The sequence below is a fragment of the Grammomys surdaster genome, unplaced genomic scaffold (assembly GCF_004785775.1).
Source record: "Grammomys surdaster isolate TR1022 unplaced genomic scaffold, NIH_TR_1.0 273, whole genome shotgun sequence".
Lineage (NCBI taxonomy): Eukaryota > Metazoa > Chordata > Mammalia > Rodentia > Muridae > Grammomys > Grammomys surdaster.
Window position 1 is genome coordinate 1,148,412 of NW_021604714.1, and position 16,267 is coordinate 1,164,678.

Consider the following 16,267-nt stretch of genomic DNA (forward strand, 5'->3'; position numbering starts at 1 on the left):
TGAGAATTGCACGAAGACGTATATACCCTGCCCTCTTCAAACGTCCATGACACAGGGCTAGTCCGCTTTCGTCCTTCTGCGCAGTCTCTCCGCCTGGAGCTGCGCAAGGAAAGGTCGATGAGTATTTACCACCGCAGCTTCGTGCTCAGGGCCAGAACTTTGTAAAGGCCACTTTTCTACAGAACTTGTGTTTTTGAAGTGGGGAAGGGATGCTAAAGGAGTAGCCATCAGGTTGGCATGGCATAAGACTGTTGATAATTGCATCCCCTTGTCAACGTTGACTTTCTGTGTTCTCAAAACACAAACCCTCTTCTTGGTTCCTGCAGGTGGCTACCGAGTAGCGACTTGACTGAGGGTTGGACCAAGCATTTATTTAGAAGGGGTTGTTATGGCTTTCCTTGGAACTTTTTAAGTACATGAGCTTGTAGACGCAGCCATCTGGGATGAGAACATGGGTTAGTCTATAAGGAGCCTTTACTTCCTAATTATTGATTCGAGCAGTGACTGTAAGTGTGAAGCAGTTTGTTATGCTCTGGAGCCAGTGGCCTCTTTGGAAACTGTTCTTTCTCAGTACTATGTTGGTCTGAGAACTATGTTAGGAAGTCATATTTTAGTTGTACTTTGATAGGGAAATCAATCTGGTTGGTGGGTATTTATTTCTAGCACCTTTAAAATGACGTAACTCTCTTCCGTGGGTATTGAAGGGATGGTTCCTCAATGGATTATCATACTGGATAGGATGAATGAAACACTCGGCTCATATTTAGGCTATCAAGACCACACCCCCTGTAGGTTAATCAGACACCGAACTTACAGTGGCGGGCCAATGGAAAGCGACACTGTTTCTGCTTAGGATGTGGTGTGAACTGCTGCCCAGTTGTGTCCTTTGAGGCCTACATAATTGAGTTTTTAATTTAAAATTTTTATTATATTTATTTATTTAGTCTGTGTGTATGCTACCTGCCTACATAGCAGAATTTTTTTAATTTAAATTTTTTATTACATTTACTTATTTATTTATTTAGTCTATGCTACTTGCCTACATAGTGGAGTTTCTTTTCATTTAAATTTTTATTACATTTGTTTATTTCCAAATTTTGTCTCTGCGTATGCTACCTGCCTGCATGTGTAGTTCAGAGGACAAACTGCAGGAGTCAGTGTTCTCCTTCTACCCAGCGGGTCATCGTCCTTGGGAGCAAGTGCTTTCACCTGTCAAGCCACCTTAGTGACCTAAGTTTTCATTTTCTAATAAAAAGTAAATTAACAATAGGACACTTTTTTCCAGGACTTTACTGGAGCATCACTTGGACAAAGTGTCATGGACGTTCTACGCCCACAGCTTGTAACATTCGATGGACGGAATTATAGAAAGAATCCCATCCAGGAGAAACAATACCAACATGAGGAGGATGAGGATTTCTATCAAGGTAGTCCTAGCTGCTCTTAGGTCCGACAGGAAGAACAATGTTCTTTGTACTGCAGGGGCAGTTCTTTGCTTCGCTGCCGGTCAGTGGCTCTGAGGAAGCTGATCTCCAGTGAGTTGTTCCTGGCTGCATTTCGTGTGTCAAGATAGATTTCATTCTGTACAGAGGCTTCAGGGCCATGTGGAGTAATTTTTTCATTGTTATTTTTAAAGATGTGTGTATGTTTTGTGTGTGTCTGTCTGTGTGTGTGTGTGCATGTACATGTGATCATGGGTGCCCAAAGAAGCCTAAAGGGGTATTGATTGGCTCTCCTGGAGCTGGACTCACAGGTGGTTGTGAGGCACTCAGTGTGAGTGCTGGGGTCTGAACTCAGGTCACCTGCAAGACCAAGAAGGGCTAATTGCTGAGCCCTCATGTGGAGTACTTGTTAATTATTACCGTTAACTCTTAATAGTCTGTGGCAAAATTAAGCCCCTTTACCTGTGAAATTGTAAAAGAATATGAATTATTATTATTATTACTAATTTTTTTTGAGACAGAGTCTCTCTATTATGTATCCCTGGCTGTCCTGGAACTCACTCAGTAGACCAGGCTGGCCTTGAACTTACAGAGATCCGCCTGCCTCTGCCTCCCCAGTACTGGACTTAAAGGAGTTCGTCACAATGCCTGGCTAAGAAAAGGAATTATTAAAATAAACCCATGAAGGATTTAGTTCAGTGTCAGATAACTTTAACTGTTGTTATTATGTTAGTATTTTTTTTTCTTTCTTCTTTGTAGTCATGCCTTGATAGTTCTAAAGACACAACTAACTATTTTAGCATATGGTAATTTTGTTTAAAAAAAAAAACAACACAACAGAATAGTTGAGGTGGATTATAACTATTTTCAGGACACTGACTGTGAGGTTAGGTTTAGTGCATCAACAGGGCCTTTCAGGTTCTTTGCAACTTTTCCTTTTTGGTTCCTAAGGGTTTCCACTGAACCTTAAACCTTGGGGCTCACCCCACCCCACCCCTACAAACCACGTGATCCTTTTTACTGTCCACTGTCAGCCTTGAGCTTTGAGAGTTTTGAATTTTCCATTCTTTGTCTCTCCCTTCCTCCCTCCTTCTCTCTCTCTCTGTCTGTCTCTCCTCCCTCTCTCTCCCTTCCTCTTGTCCTGTCTCTCTCTTTCTTTCTCCCCTCTCCCTCTCTCTGTCTCCCCCATCTGTCTGTCTATCTATCTTCTATCTCTCCCTCTCTTCCCTTCCTTCTTTCTCTCCCTCTCTCCCTCCTTCCCTCCCTCCCTCCCTTCCTCCCTCCCTCCCCGTCTCCCTCCCAAATGCAGGAACTCTTCCAGGCATTTGTCACTATGTCTGGCCTCTTTTTTCTCTACGTTGAGCTTTTATGGAAAAAGTTGTAGTACCATTCTTATTAGTAATTCACTGAAGTGATTTTGTGCCCTAATACCAAATCATACTGACTTCTAGACTTTAAAGGGCGAGTTCATGTGGCGTGAACGTCATCTCAGCAGAATAATAGTAAAACGTGTTGTCTGGGCATCCTCACTTTCTGGAGAAAACAGATAAATACTGGTGTGTGTATACTACTTTCCCAAGCTTCTGAGACCGAAGGATTTAGCATGACAGTCATGTTCTTTTTTATTTCTTCAATGAGCACATGAGAGGCACTAAAGCAGTCACTAGGCTGTTCTTTACTACATGCCTTCTTAAACCCTGAGATTGGTTGTCAGCTAAGGAGGGGGCGGGTCTCCATTGAGCAGCGGCACTCAGAGATGTCATGTTTTCTTTGCAGACTCCATGGAATACTCCGATGAGCCCTGCGGTGCCTATGAGGTGGCACAGACCCCTCATGGATTCCGGGCCACTGTCAGTGCCCCTAGCCTGCTCTACAAGTGAGTGAGCAAACTCAGTTTCATGGGATAGAGCTTTCTGGAAACTCAGCAGGAGGCCAGCTCTTCAGTCTTTCCCACTTACAGGGAGATGCTTGATCACTAATGACCGGAGTTTAGTGTTCTGTGTCCTGAAATGTCAGAGGGCTGATTGCAGATTGATGGAATCATTGTGTGTGTGTCGCCACATCCTGCAGACTTTCACTTCTCAATGTCCTTTGAATCTACCGTTTATCTTCACCACCACCCCCTTCTCTTCCATGGAGTCCTTCTTACATGTGTTTATGTAATTTGTATGTGTGAGTGCTTCCATGTCTGCATGTATGCTGCCGATGTGTCTGGTGCCCCAGGAGGATAGAGGACTTGGTTGAGTCCTCTGGAACTGCAGTTAACAGGTAGCTGTGAGGCACCCAGTGTGGCCGGTGGGAACTGACCCTGGGTCCTGTGCCAGGGCAGCAAATGCTCTTCCTCGCTGAGCCAGCTCCTTGGCCCCTCTGTAGATTTCCTAAAGTAGCCCTCTGTAGTCTCTGAGTCTCTGCTCTCTTCTTAGTCCTCACATGGAAAGTAGAATGATTTAAAAACTTTTTTTTTTATTTTGAGATTTGTTTTTATGTAGAGTGGTATTTTGTCTGCATGCGTGTCTGTGCACTGTGTGTGTGCAGGCTGGAAAAGGTCACTGTATTCCCTGGAACTGGAGTTACAGACAGTTATTAGGCACCATGTGATGCTAGAAATCTAACCCAGGTCCTCTGGAAGAGCTGTCAGTGCTTTGACCACTGAGCCGTCTCTGCAGCCCCCCAGCTCCCACTCATTCATTCACTCACTCATTCACTCATTCATTCATTCATGACATGTGGCCTTGCTTTATCATTAAGAGTGACATGGAGCTCTTGAGCTCTTGATCCTCTTGCTTCGGCCGTCCGTTTACCCAGATTCCATCACCTCTCCAGACTTGGAATGACCCTTTGAAAAGGAAAATCTGATCATTTGACAACTTGTGCTTAAACGATCTCTAGGGGCTGGCTGGCGAGATGGCTCCACAGGTGGAGGCTCTTATCAAGAAAGCCTGGCAACCTGGGCTCCCTCCTGGAACCTTCGTAGAGGTGAAAAGTGGGAGCCAATACCACAGAGTTTTTCTCTGACCTCCATGGAACCTGCTGTGGAAGGTGCACCCACATATGCATACACACACGAGTACACTTACGTAGACACACATGTACACTAATAATACATTTTAAAAACTCTGTCGGTGCTTTTTCCCTGGAGAGGGAATTGCAGTTTCACTAAAGCAATGGCCAAAATTGTGAGGATGCCTTGGCTGATTCTGCTTTTCCCCTCCCCTCCCCTCCCCTCCCCTCCCCTCCCCTCCCTCTCTTTCTTTTTTTTAAAAAATCTCTTTAGATTACTCTCTTGGCCTTGAATTTAGTGTCAGAACGCTGTCTGATTTTTTTTTTCAGTTCCTCATATGTACTGTGGTTTTCCAGCCTTTGAGTTCATGTGTGTGATGTGCCTTTTGCCTTGGCTGTGTGCTGGCCTTCTCGGTTTTTTTTATTACCTGGTTAAATTCTTCAAGAAGCTGGCTTTGATCCCTGCCGTTCTTGCCAGTCACGGATTTTCCATCCCACTGTATGTTTGTCATATCGCCTCAAGTGGGGTTGGAGCATTATTCAGTCTGTGTCTGTGTTTATCCATGTGCTGCTTGATGTCCCCACCTCAGATGGGAAGCCTTGCAGGCTCCGCCTGTCCCATTAACCCTTAGTGCTTGTCCAGACTAACGTGCTCTTTTGAGGATCGACATACTGAATGGCTGTGAACTTTGTGGTCACTTGAGCACGTGCTTGCATGCATGCTCTCTCACTCTTTCCCCCACGCTAACGGCTAGTCAAATGCTGTCAGAAATTGAGTAGCTTCCTCTGGGCTTGTCTGGGAAGATCAGCTGGTCTAAAAAGCCCATCAGTCATTGCTGTCTTTCTGTTGTAGCAGATGCGTCCTCTCAGTGGAGAGAGGAGCAAATATGGAACCGAATGCATTTGAGTTCCTTTTCATCCTCCTTGAGAACATTCTGAAGAACCAGTTGTGAATGAAATTGTATCTGAACGTAGCCAGATGGGACACCAAAGCTAATCCTGACAGCTCACTTCCTAGGCTCTGCTGACGGTTCCTCCTAGGAGACATGATTTCAGAATGACACCATGTTTTCAGCTTCCTGGAAAAAAAAAGTGTAACTTGTCTTAAAGTACGTAGGTTTTACGTATGACTATATGCGTACCGCTGAGGTGTGTAAAAACTCCTTAGACGCCTCTTCTGGTGGTGACCTTTTGAATTCTGTAGACTCTAAATTGAACATATGGATGACAGATTAGATGTTGGCCCTACTAAGTCTCAATTGCTACATAACATTTACTGAGAAGGTTCCCCCAACCCTCCCTTCCTTCTTTTTTTCTTTCTGTCTTCCTTCTTTCCTTCCTTCCTTCCTTCCTTCCTTCCTTCCTTCCTTCCTTCCTTCCTTCTTTTCTTTCTTCTGTTCTTTTCTCTGTCCCCTTCCCTTTCTAATAGGGGCTCCATATTGCCCAGGCTAGGCTGGAACTTATGGTTTGTCTGCTTCAGTCTCCCAATGACTGAGATTTCAGGTGTGCACCACATGGCTGCTGGGAGGTTTCCTATTTCCTTTCTGTGGGCTGATTTGGGTCAAGGTCTTGCAGTGCTTGGGGTGAAACCCAGGGCCTCTTTGTACATTGCCATGATAAGTGCTCTACCACGGAGCTGTATCCCCAGCCAAACATTTCACTGTTGGGGAAAAAATGGCCTACTATAGTAGACCTTAGTGGGGATGGTTAGGCTTTGTTACTCACACAAAGACAGTTGACTAAGGGCTAGGAGCTAGCTCAAGTAGTACAAGTATTTGTGAGGCCTCAGGTTCAATTCTCAAACACTTCCCTAAAAGAATAGTTTTAGACACAGTCAACCGTAGTATTGGCCGTGTAATTGAAATGGTAGTAGTTGAAATAATGTTGAAGACAGGGAGGTTTTTCCGCTAACTGTATCATCCTGTGATGGTCTCAGTGCTTTATAGACTCTGAAACATTTCTCCTGGGACCCAGTGGTCTCGCCCACGTTAGCACTTCTAATACTGTAAGCTCCAGAAGATGGCCCTGAGTGCCAGTATTGTTTATACTTAAGGCCCAGGCAAGGAGTATAAATGAGTCAGTGGGAAGTGGCTGAAATGGGGTGGGTAAGAGCCGGGAGTGAAGGGCAGGGCTGTGATGGGTTTGTCCCGGCTGCAGAGGGGCCGCCGCTCTGGTAGTTGTGAGTCAGCAGACGTTTAGTATTTCAGAACCTGTATATGTACAAACACCTACAGTAATAAAAATGGATAGTAATAACATAATATTATAACGTATATTATATCTATGGTAAAATCTCCCAAAGCACAAGTATGTGCTTAACTTGAGGGTCACGCGTTTGTGTCCTATTCCTCTTCTTTATTTTTGGTTTTGACACAAGGTTCTCTGTCTCCCTCTGTCTCTGTCCCTTTGTCTCTGTCTCTCTCTGTTTCTCTCTCTGTCTCTCTGTGTGTCTGCCTGTGTGTATGTTCCAGGCTAGTCTTTTTTTTTTTTTTTGGTTTTTCGAGACAGGGTTTCTCTGTGTAGCCCTGGCTGTCCTGGAACTCACTCTGTAGACCAGGCTAGCCTCGAACTCTCGAACTCAGAAATCCACCTGCCTCTGCCTCCCAAGTGCTGGGATTAAAGGTGTGCGCCACCACCGTCTGGCCCAGGTTAGTCTTGAACTCTCCCCAAGCATGGTTCTTTTTGTACTTTACAAGCTGTCTGAATGCTAACTCCTGATCTTTTTTTCTAAACTCTTTACCCTCTGTGGAGATCTGAGTGAGAATGGTCCCCATATGCTCATATATTTGAATGTTCGATTCCCAGTTTGGTTCTTGGATTAGGAGGTGTGACCTTGTTGGAGGAGGTGTGTCACTGGGGTGGGCTTTGAGATTTGCAGAGCCCACACCAGGCCGAGTCTCACCCTCTGCCTCGGAGTTGTAGATAAGACATGAGCTCTCAGCTGTGAGTATGTTGACAGTGCCATGCTTCATGCCACGGTGGTCATGGACTCACCCTCTGACACTCAGAGCAAGACCCCAGTTAAATGCTTTCATTATAAGTTCGCTTGGTCATAGTGTCTCTTCACAGCAGTAGAACAGTACTAAGACAGCCTTGTTTAATCTTCCAAGGTTAGTTCCACCAAGGTGAACTTACAGTTAATTTGTTGGGCAGAGTTCTGCTTCAGACTGTATATCCAGTGGTAGCTGGAAGCACTATTTGAGACTATCTCTGATTTCTCTTGCTGCCTGCAGACCCAGATTTTGAATCTGATTTGAGAAGTAGGCAGGTGCCAGGCATAGAGCTTCTGTTTATATATTTAATCCGTGATGGCATCCTTTTGCCTGTGAGTGAAGATAGCATGTTCCATAAATCTTAATGACTTGTTTTTCTCTAGTAATACTTAACCTTTACTGAAGTGTTTTCTATTAGGGAGTGTCTCTGGCCATATGGAACTTAGGCATGTATTTTTTTCTCTGTATATTACAGGCATATAGTTGGGAAGAGAGGGGATACCAAGAAGAAAATAGAAGTGGAGACTAAAACGTCTATTAACATCCCTAAGCCCGGACATGAAGGACAGATCGGTGAGACTTGGACATACTTTACGTTTACACTTACTTCTCTTTATCTATTCATTTTCTACAGATGTGCAGAAGCATACCTAACCTTTAAATTATCTTGAGTTACATTTGTTTAGTTTGTGTGTGGGGGGTGGGTGGGGGGGGCGGTGCACAGTGCCGTGACACGTGGAGCTCAGAGGACAATCTACAGGTGTTGGTTCTCTCCTTCAGGTATGTGGGTTCTGGGGATTGAACTCATGTTGTCAGATTGACAGTAGTAAGTGCCTTTATTCATTGAGCTATCTCAGTACTCACTCTCTCCCCCACCCTCCCAGAGTATCATATAGCCCAGGTTGGCCTTAAATTTACTATGTAACCGAGCTGGCTTTGAACTCCTGGTCCTTTTGTCTCTATTTCCCAAGTGCAGGGATTGCAGGCATGTGCTATCACTCCTGGTTAAGATACTTGAGTGTGTATGCGTGTGTGTGTGTGTGTGTGTGTGTGTGTGTGTGTGCGTTGTGCACCTGTTTCTGTGGGTATGCCTGCATCTGTACATCTGTGCATGTGGAAACCAGAGGTTGATCTCAGATGTCTTTCTTTCTCATTTGCTCTCCATCTTATTGCTTTCTTTATTTTTGTCTCTCACTGAACCTGGAACTTGCTGATTTGGTTAGACTGGCTGATCCACAGGCCCCCAGGTCCCCTGTCTCTCCACGTGCCCTCCACACCCGGTCTTTATGTGGGTTCTGTGGATCCAAACTCAGGTCTTAGTGCGTTTGCTGCCAGCATGTTCCTGGCCAAGCCTCCTCCCCAGCCCCAAGGACTTTATTTTCAAATTCCTTGTTTACCTTGGACTGGCTGGCAGCTGTCTTTGCCTTGACGAGTCCCCTGCTCAGACTCTTATCTTCGTTTGGGGACCTATCGGATCCCTAGAGGTAGTAGTATGGGTAATAGATGGCTTGCACCTGTCTCTACCTGCCGAGCTATGTGGGCTCTTGAACTCGTTAATGCTTTTGTCTTTGCTTGCAGTGATCACTGGTCAGCATCGAAATGGCGTAGTTTCAGCGCGAACGCGGATCGACGTCCTCCTGGACACATTCAGGAGGAGGCAGCCTTTCACTCACTTCCTTTCCTTCTTCCTCAATGAAGTTGAAGTTCAGGAACGATTTCTGCAGTTCCAGGAGGAAGTGCTGAAGAAGTGCTCCAAGGTGAGCAGAAAACAGAAGTCAAAATATAAAGTGGCTCATAATTCAGACAGGAATATAGACACATCTGCCTGTATGTTTTTCTGTAAGCTACAAAGCATTTTTCTTTTAAAACTTACTTATGTGTGTGCATGTCCATGCATGGTGTAAGTGAGTGTGGGCTGCCCCGCCATGAGAAGGCAGAGGCTGATGTTAGGTGTCTTCTTTTCTTCCTGGTCTCACTTTCTATTTTGAGATATGGTCTCATATTGAACATAAAACTTGACAGTTGCCAGTGCTGGCTGGTTTGTTAGCTCCTGGGATCCTCTTGTCTCTGTCCCTGTCACCCCCATCTCCCCTGGTTACCCATGCTGAAGATACGGATGTCTGCCACAGCAGCCGGCTTCTGTGCAGGGGCTGGGACTCTGAAGTTGGGTCCTCTTGCTTATTGCTTGTGCAGCGAGCGCTTTACCTACTGACTCTTCTCCCCAGACCTACCTCTAGTCTTTTAAGTTTTCGTTATTTTTGTCTCAGTTTATGTATGAGTGTCGCCTACATGTGTATGTCTGTGTGTCACATGTCGCCTGGTGTCTGAGGAGGGCAGAGAAGAACAGTGGATCTCTGCCTGGAGTTGTATGTAGCTGAGGATGACTTTGAACTCTGGCTCCTCCTGCCACCACCTCCCAAGTACTGGGATTGCAGATGTGTATCACCTTCCTGGCATAGAAGGCCGTTCCTGCATGTTCTGTATTCCATGCCATGCCTTTTGGGTGGCAGGAGGAAGGAAGTCCCATGATCTGCTGACCTCCTATCTTCAGGCATTGTGGCTCACTTAGGGTTAGTACCGTGGTGCAGATAAATTTCTGAGTAGACTTGGAGGACTGGAGAGATGGCTCACTGTTAAGAGCACTCATGTTCTTCCAAAGGACTTGAAATCCGTTCCCAGCACACACAAGGCAGTTCAGAACCGTCTATAACTTCAGTTCCAGGGGATTCGATGTCCTCTTCTGGCTTCTATGGACACTGGGGACATAAGCAGTGTTCACACACCCATACACATAAAAGGTAAAATAAATCAACAGTTAGAACAGTCACATAGCAGTGAATTCTTGTTACTAGGATAATAACAGATTAACAAAGTTTAGCTAGGCATGGAACCACACACCTATAATCCAAGCATTCCAGGGAGAGACAAGACAATCTAGGGTTCAAGATCAGCCTGGGATAAATAGACTTCAAAACGAAACAAAACTAGAAAGCAAAAGGAGTAAAGGCATGAAGCACTTACAGACTCTGTACTTTTCTTCCTACCACACATGCAGCACATGCTGGAACCCCAGCAGTTAGGGTGAAAGCAGGAGGAGCTCGTGTTCGAGGCTAGCCTGAGCTACTCTCTCTCTCACACACACACACACACACACACACACACATATCCCGACAGCAGTTACCCCCCTTCCTCTTCTGACATGACAGTCTCTCCCCTCCACCTCTCCATTCCCCACCCCCATCCACTCCTCTATTTCTGTTTGGAAAGTGACAGAGCTCCCATCAGTCATCTGTCAGCCATGGAATAGCAGTGTCAGAAAAACTACGCACCTCCCCTCATACTGAGGCTGGATGAAGCAACTCAGTTGGAGGAAAGGGTTTCTAAAGCACGAAAAAAAAATCAGAGACAGCCCCTGCTGCCACTGTTAGGAGTCCATCAAGAAGACTGAGCTACACAACTGTAACATACGTGTAGAGGGCCGAGGTCAGTCCTGTGCAGGCTCCCTGGTTGTTGGTTCAGTCTCTGTGAGCCCCTGTGGGCCCAGGTTAGTTGATTGTGTGGGTTTTCTTGTGTTGTCTTTGACCCCTCTGGCTCCTACAATCCTCCTCCTTCCCCAGGGTTCCCTAAGCTCCACCATATTTGGTTGTGGGTCTCTGCATCTGTTTCCATCAGTTGCTGGGTGAAGCCTCTCTGATAACAATTGGACTGGACACTTGTCTTAGGGTTTTACTGCTGGGAACAGACACCATGACCAAGGCAAGTCTTATAAAGAACAACATATATTTGGGGCTGGCCTATAGGTTCAGAGGTTCAGTCCATTAGCATCAAGGTGGGAACATGGCAGCATCCAGGCAGGCATGGTGTAGGAGGAACTGAGAGTTCTACATCTTCATCTGAAGGCTGCTAGCAGAATACTGGCTTCCAGGCAGCTAGGATGAGGGTCTTAAAGCCCATGCCCACAGTGACACACCTATTTCAACAAGGTCACACCTGTAATAGTACCATTCCCTGGCCCCCATAGGCTTGTTCAAACGTGAGTCTTTGGGGGCCAGACCTAAACATAGCATAAAGCAAAATACATTTAGTCCAACTTCAAAAGTCCCCATAATCTATAGCAGTCTCAACAATGTTAAAAGTCCAATCTCTTAACTGTTATCCACAAAGCAAGACTGGAAACCAGGTGGGCAAACTCCAAACTGCATCTCCATGTCTGATGTCAAAGTGGTCTTCAGATCTCCAACTCCTTTTTCACCTTTGTTGACTGCAATAAACTTCTTTCTCCTGGGCTGGTTCCACTCCCTGTTAGCAGCTGTCCTCAGTATCCCACAGCTCTGGCATCTTTAACATCTTGGGGTCTCCAAGGCAGCTTCAGTATTACAGCTTCTTGTTTCAATATCTGAGATCCACACATGTTCTTCTGGGCTCCTCCAAAGGGCTGGGGTCACTTCTCCAGCTCTGCCCTCTGTAGCGCTCTAAGCTCAGGTTGATCCATTCCACTGACGCTGCTGTTCTTGGTGATCATATCATGGTGCTGTCATCTCCAATACACTGGGGTCTTCTGCTGCACCTAGGCTTCACCAATAGCCTCTCATAGGCTCTCTTCATGGTGCCAAGCCTTAAATCCTTCGAATGACCCCTTAAGTCCTGGGCCGTCAGCTGCACCTGAGGCAGCACCTTCATCAGTGGCCTTCCATGTCCTCTCACAGTGCCGATCCTGAGCTGCTCTTCATGACCCCTTCATGCCTTCAAAACCAGTACTACCTGGGTGACTCTCACACATTACCAAGTCCAGCTGCAGCACCAGGTACAGCCTTGGCTACTCTGGAACACAGTTTCTTTGTGCTTTCAGAAAACACTTCCCAGATTTCATCTCAGGGACGCTGGTCTCTTCTTAGTCACGGCTAACTTCGTAGCTCCAGCTAACCAGCATCACTTGTCCCAGTAGTCCCTTCTATTCTTGACTTTAAAGCCAGAGCTTTAAGACACACCTACTCCAACAAGGCCACACATCCTTCAACAGGGCCACACCCTCTAATAGTGCCACTCCCTGGGCCAAGCATATACAAACTATCACAGCACCAATCTATAAGTATAGCAGAATATCACTAGGAATCATTTTCTATCCTAGGTCTCTGGACTATCCAGCCTGGTCCTGGTCCTCTAGGCTTCTGTTCACAACATGGATCTCAAGCTGGACCAGTCATTAGTTGGCCACTCCGACTTTTTTGGGGGTGAGGGCTGGTTTCAAGACAGGGTTTCTTTGTGTGTGTAGCCCTGGCTGTCCTGGAACTCACTTTGAACTAGGCTGGCTCTGAACTCACAGAGACTTGGCTGCCTCTGTCTCCCAAGTTCTGGGATTAAAGGCATGTGCCACCACCTCTGGCTCCTTCTTTTTTCTGTAATAAGGACTTTAGCTGTGTTGCCCAGGCTAGGCTATTCTAGAACTCCTGGGTTCACACAATCCTCCGGCTTCAGTCTCTTGTATCATTGAGATGATAGCCTGTGATATCATCCCTAGCTCAGATAACTTTGTGTTTTGAGTGTTACTTGTATTCTGTTTAACATGGTCTTTCTTTCTCTGTTTTTCACTGCATAATGACACTGTCCTAATTAGTTTCTTACTTAATTCTTAAAAGTAAAAAAGGAGTATGTGTTTGATTCTTTTTCATGTATTTATCCAAATTATCTTTTATTTATTTACATTTCAGATGTCATCCCCTTTTCCCATCCCTCCCCCAGAAGCCCCCTATCCTATCCCCCCTCCTCCTTCTTGCTTTTTTTCTTTATTAGTATTTTAAGTTAACATACAAAGTACTGGGTTTTATTACAGCATCCTCATACATGTGTCATTAGAGTTCTGATTTGTTTCCCTCTGCCCCTTCCCTTTCTTCCTCCAGCTAGTTTCCTCATCTGATTTCCTGTCACATGTATTCCATCACCCTCCCTCCTCATCCTTTTTTTTTTAATTAGAAACCTTTTTTTTTAAATGTTAATCAAAGGCTTTATAAGTTTGGTAATGCTCAATAACAAGATGCCCATACAATCAGAGGTGTAACCCAATACCCAATCTAGATATACCAACTGTCTTTGACTGGCAGAGACACATGAACATCCGCCTCCATGTTTCTCTCTCCCCCCCCCCATCTCCCTCATCTCCTAGCTCCTCCTCTTCCTTTCCTTACTCCTCGTCTTTCTTTCCTAACTCCTCCTCTTCCTCTCCTTACTCCTCCTCTTCATCTCCTTACTCCTCCCACCTTAGCTTCTCCTACATAAATAAAATAAAACTGTTAAAATAAAACTTTTCTCTCAAAATACAATTAGAGCATGACTATACCAATTTGTATCAGTAAGGTACAAGATAGACCTAATACCCAGTCCAACAGAATGTTCTTTTGGTTTCTTTCTCCACTTTTGTCAACACTAGATAGAAGTTCTTCTGTGTATTGCTTTTGTCATAGGAAAGGAGGACTGAGGCAGAGGTTTGATTTCCGTGTTCTTTGTCCAGAGGACGCCCAGACGCATTGCAGAGTGGATGCCATGCAGGGGAGGCTTTGTTAGGTAGTAGTATTTTCAAGTCACTTGTCTCTTAAGCACTTGCAGGTTCTGCGTAAGGTTACAATGTAAACAGCTATTTAAAGGCAGGGTACAAGCACAGCTATAAAGATTGAAAAGATACCACATCTGTTCTGTACACCAGATGATGCAACCTAACACCGATAGCATCAGTCCTCTCAAGCTAATTTGCTGAAGCATCTTCCCAGACGCTGGTGCTTAAGCTAGCCTGACAAACTTGAGGTCAAATGCTGGGTTCACATGGCAGATGGAGATAACACACACACACACACACACACACCATGCACGCACACCACACATACCATACACATATACTACACATACACACACTACACACATACACACATACACTACATACACACCCCCCCACACACATACACCATACACTCACACACACCCCATACTCCACACACTCACACACACACCACACATACATATACACACATACACACACACACACATATACACCACACATACATACACACACCCACACACCCCACACATACACACATACTCACTACACACACACATCTCTCTTTCTCACACACACACACACACACACACACACACATACACACACACACACACACACACGGGTGGGGCAGGGGACTAGTAATGGAGCATTCTTGATGTACTAGGGGACCATAGGTCTAAGAAAACTAAGGCTTTCTCCCCTGGCATTAATGGCTGTCAGTAGCTCCTCAGCTTCCTTGTTGGAATGCTCCCTGCTTTCGTCTCCGGCAGGTCTTTTGCAAGCAACCACAGCTGCTGGGAGCTAACAAGTACATTAGAGACGCCGCTTGCTGTTTGCCTCTGGACCTGTCTCTTTCCTTCTTAAAGATTTAGCATCTAATTAAAATTTATGTGTACAAAAATATTTTGCCTGCATGTAAGTGCACTGTGTGGAGGGCCTGTGGAGGACAGAAGAGGTGGGTGGGTCCCCGGGAGTTGGGGTCACTGGACACTGTGAGCCACCGTGTGGGTGCTGGGAACTGAACCTGAGACCTCTACAAGAGCAGCCACTGCTCTTAATTGCTCAGCCCCTTCTCCAGGCCCTGGACTTTGGCCCTTCGAATCTTTCTTCTCTTTTTCTTTTTGTTTTCTGAAACATGAGAGATGGTCTACTTCTTAAAAGTTCAGAATTAAAAAAAAATCTCTATTTGCCACGATGGAAGGATTAAAAATTAAAATTATATTCAGAAGTATCTTACAGTGGAAATAGCTTTGGAGGTGTACATCTGTATGGATTCTAACAGACACATAGGTTTCTGTGACTGTCAGCACTGTTCATATCTAGAGCAGGCTCATGGCCACAGACAGGCCCTTCAGAGCTGCTCCTGACATCCTGTGGCGTTCAATGTTATCTTTCTGAGAGTCACGCTGATAGGTGTCGGGCATCCCGAGATGAAGTCACACAGATAGGCCATCGACTCAAGCCTCTTTCACTAGGACAGTGCTCGGGTTCCATCTGTCCTGCATATATCAGCAGTCTACGCCTTGTTCTTCTGAGCTAAGATCCACTTCATGGATGGCCTACAGTTCTGCTTATCCGTCTGTTTGTTACAGGGCATCACTGGGACTTTTCCAAGTTTTGGCAATTATGACTAGAACTGCTACGAACAATTGGGCAGAGGTTTTCTATAAACACAAACGTTCGTTTCCTTACAGTAGATACGCAGGAATAGGACTGCTAGTGTGTGGGGTAGGCATTGGTTACCATTATAAGAATATTACCAGGACTGCCGAGAAGGCTCAGTGGTAGAAGTGCTTGCTGGGTAAGCCTGACAACTCCCGTTTGGTTCTTGGAACTCACAGAAGTTGGGAGGCGAAAACTGAGTTCATGAACTTGCCTTTTTACCACTACGTGAGTTCTGTGCATGCACACATCTTTACCACCCCTCCCCACTCTCACACACACCTGCACATACACGCACACACGTATACATACACCCTTCACCAGATACACACACACTTCACTACACACATACACGGGTGTACACATACCTTTTACCAGATACACACACGTACACACAGCTCACTACACACACCCCCCTCTCAATAATTGTTTTTAATGTAAAAAAATGCCACACAGTTCTTAGGGCGCTTGTTCAGTTTACATCCCCACAAGCCACACACGCTAATCCAGCTGTTCTGTGTCAGTGTTAGCGTCTGTGTTGCCACTGTTTTCTTTCAAAGCCTTGTGCTGCTGGGAATAGGACTTTGGCCTCACACACACTGGGCCAGTACCCTTCCACTGAG

At 45.5% G+C, this 16,267-nt stretch overlaps 1 protein-coding gene across 7 annotated transcripts in view; it reads left to right on the plus strand.

The window, feature by feature from the left end:
- The window catches only part of Ascc1 (activating signal cointegrator 1 complex subunit 1), a 98,411-nt gene that overhangs the window by 534 nt on the left and 81,610 nt on the right, over nt 1-16,267 (plus strand). For 2 of the 7 annotated variants that reach the window (XM_028776777.1, XM_028776774.1), the window contains exons 2-5: nt 1,286-1,427; nt 3,219-3,318; nt 7,911-8,008; nt 9,014-9,192. In XM_028776777.1, coding sequence (XP_028632610.1) covers nt 1,319-1,427; nt 3,219-3,318; nt 7,911-8,008; nt 9,014-9,192 — 486 coding nt within the window. In that variant the 5' untranslated portion in view covers nt 1,286-1,318. The other 5 variants (XM_028776776.1, XM_028776778.1, XM_028776775.1 and 2 more) reach the window with 5 other exon arrangements.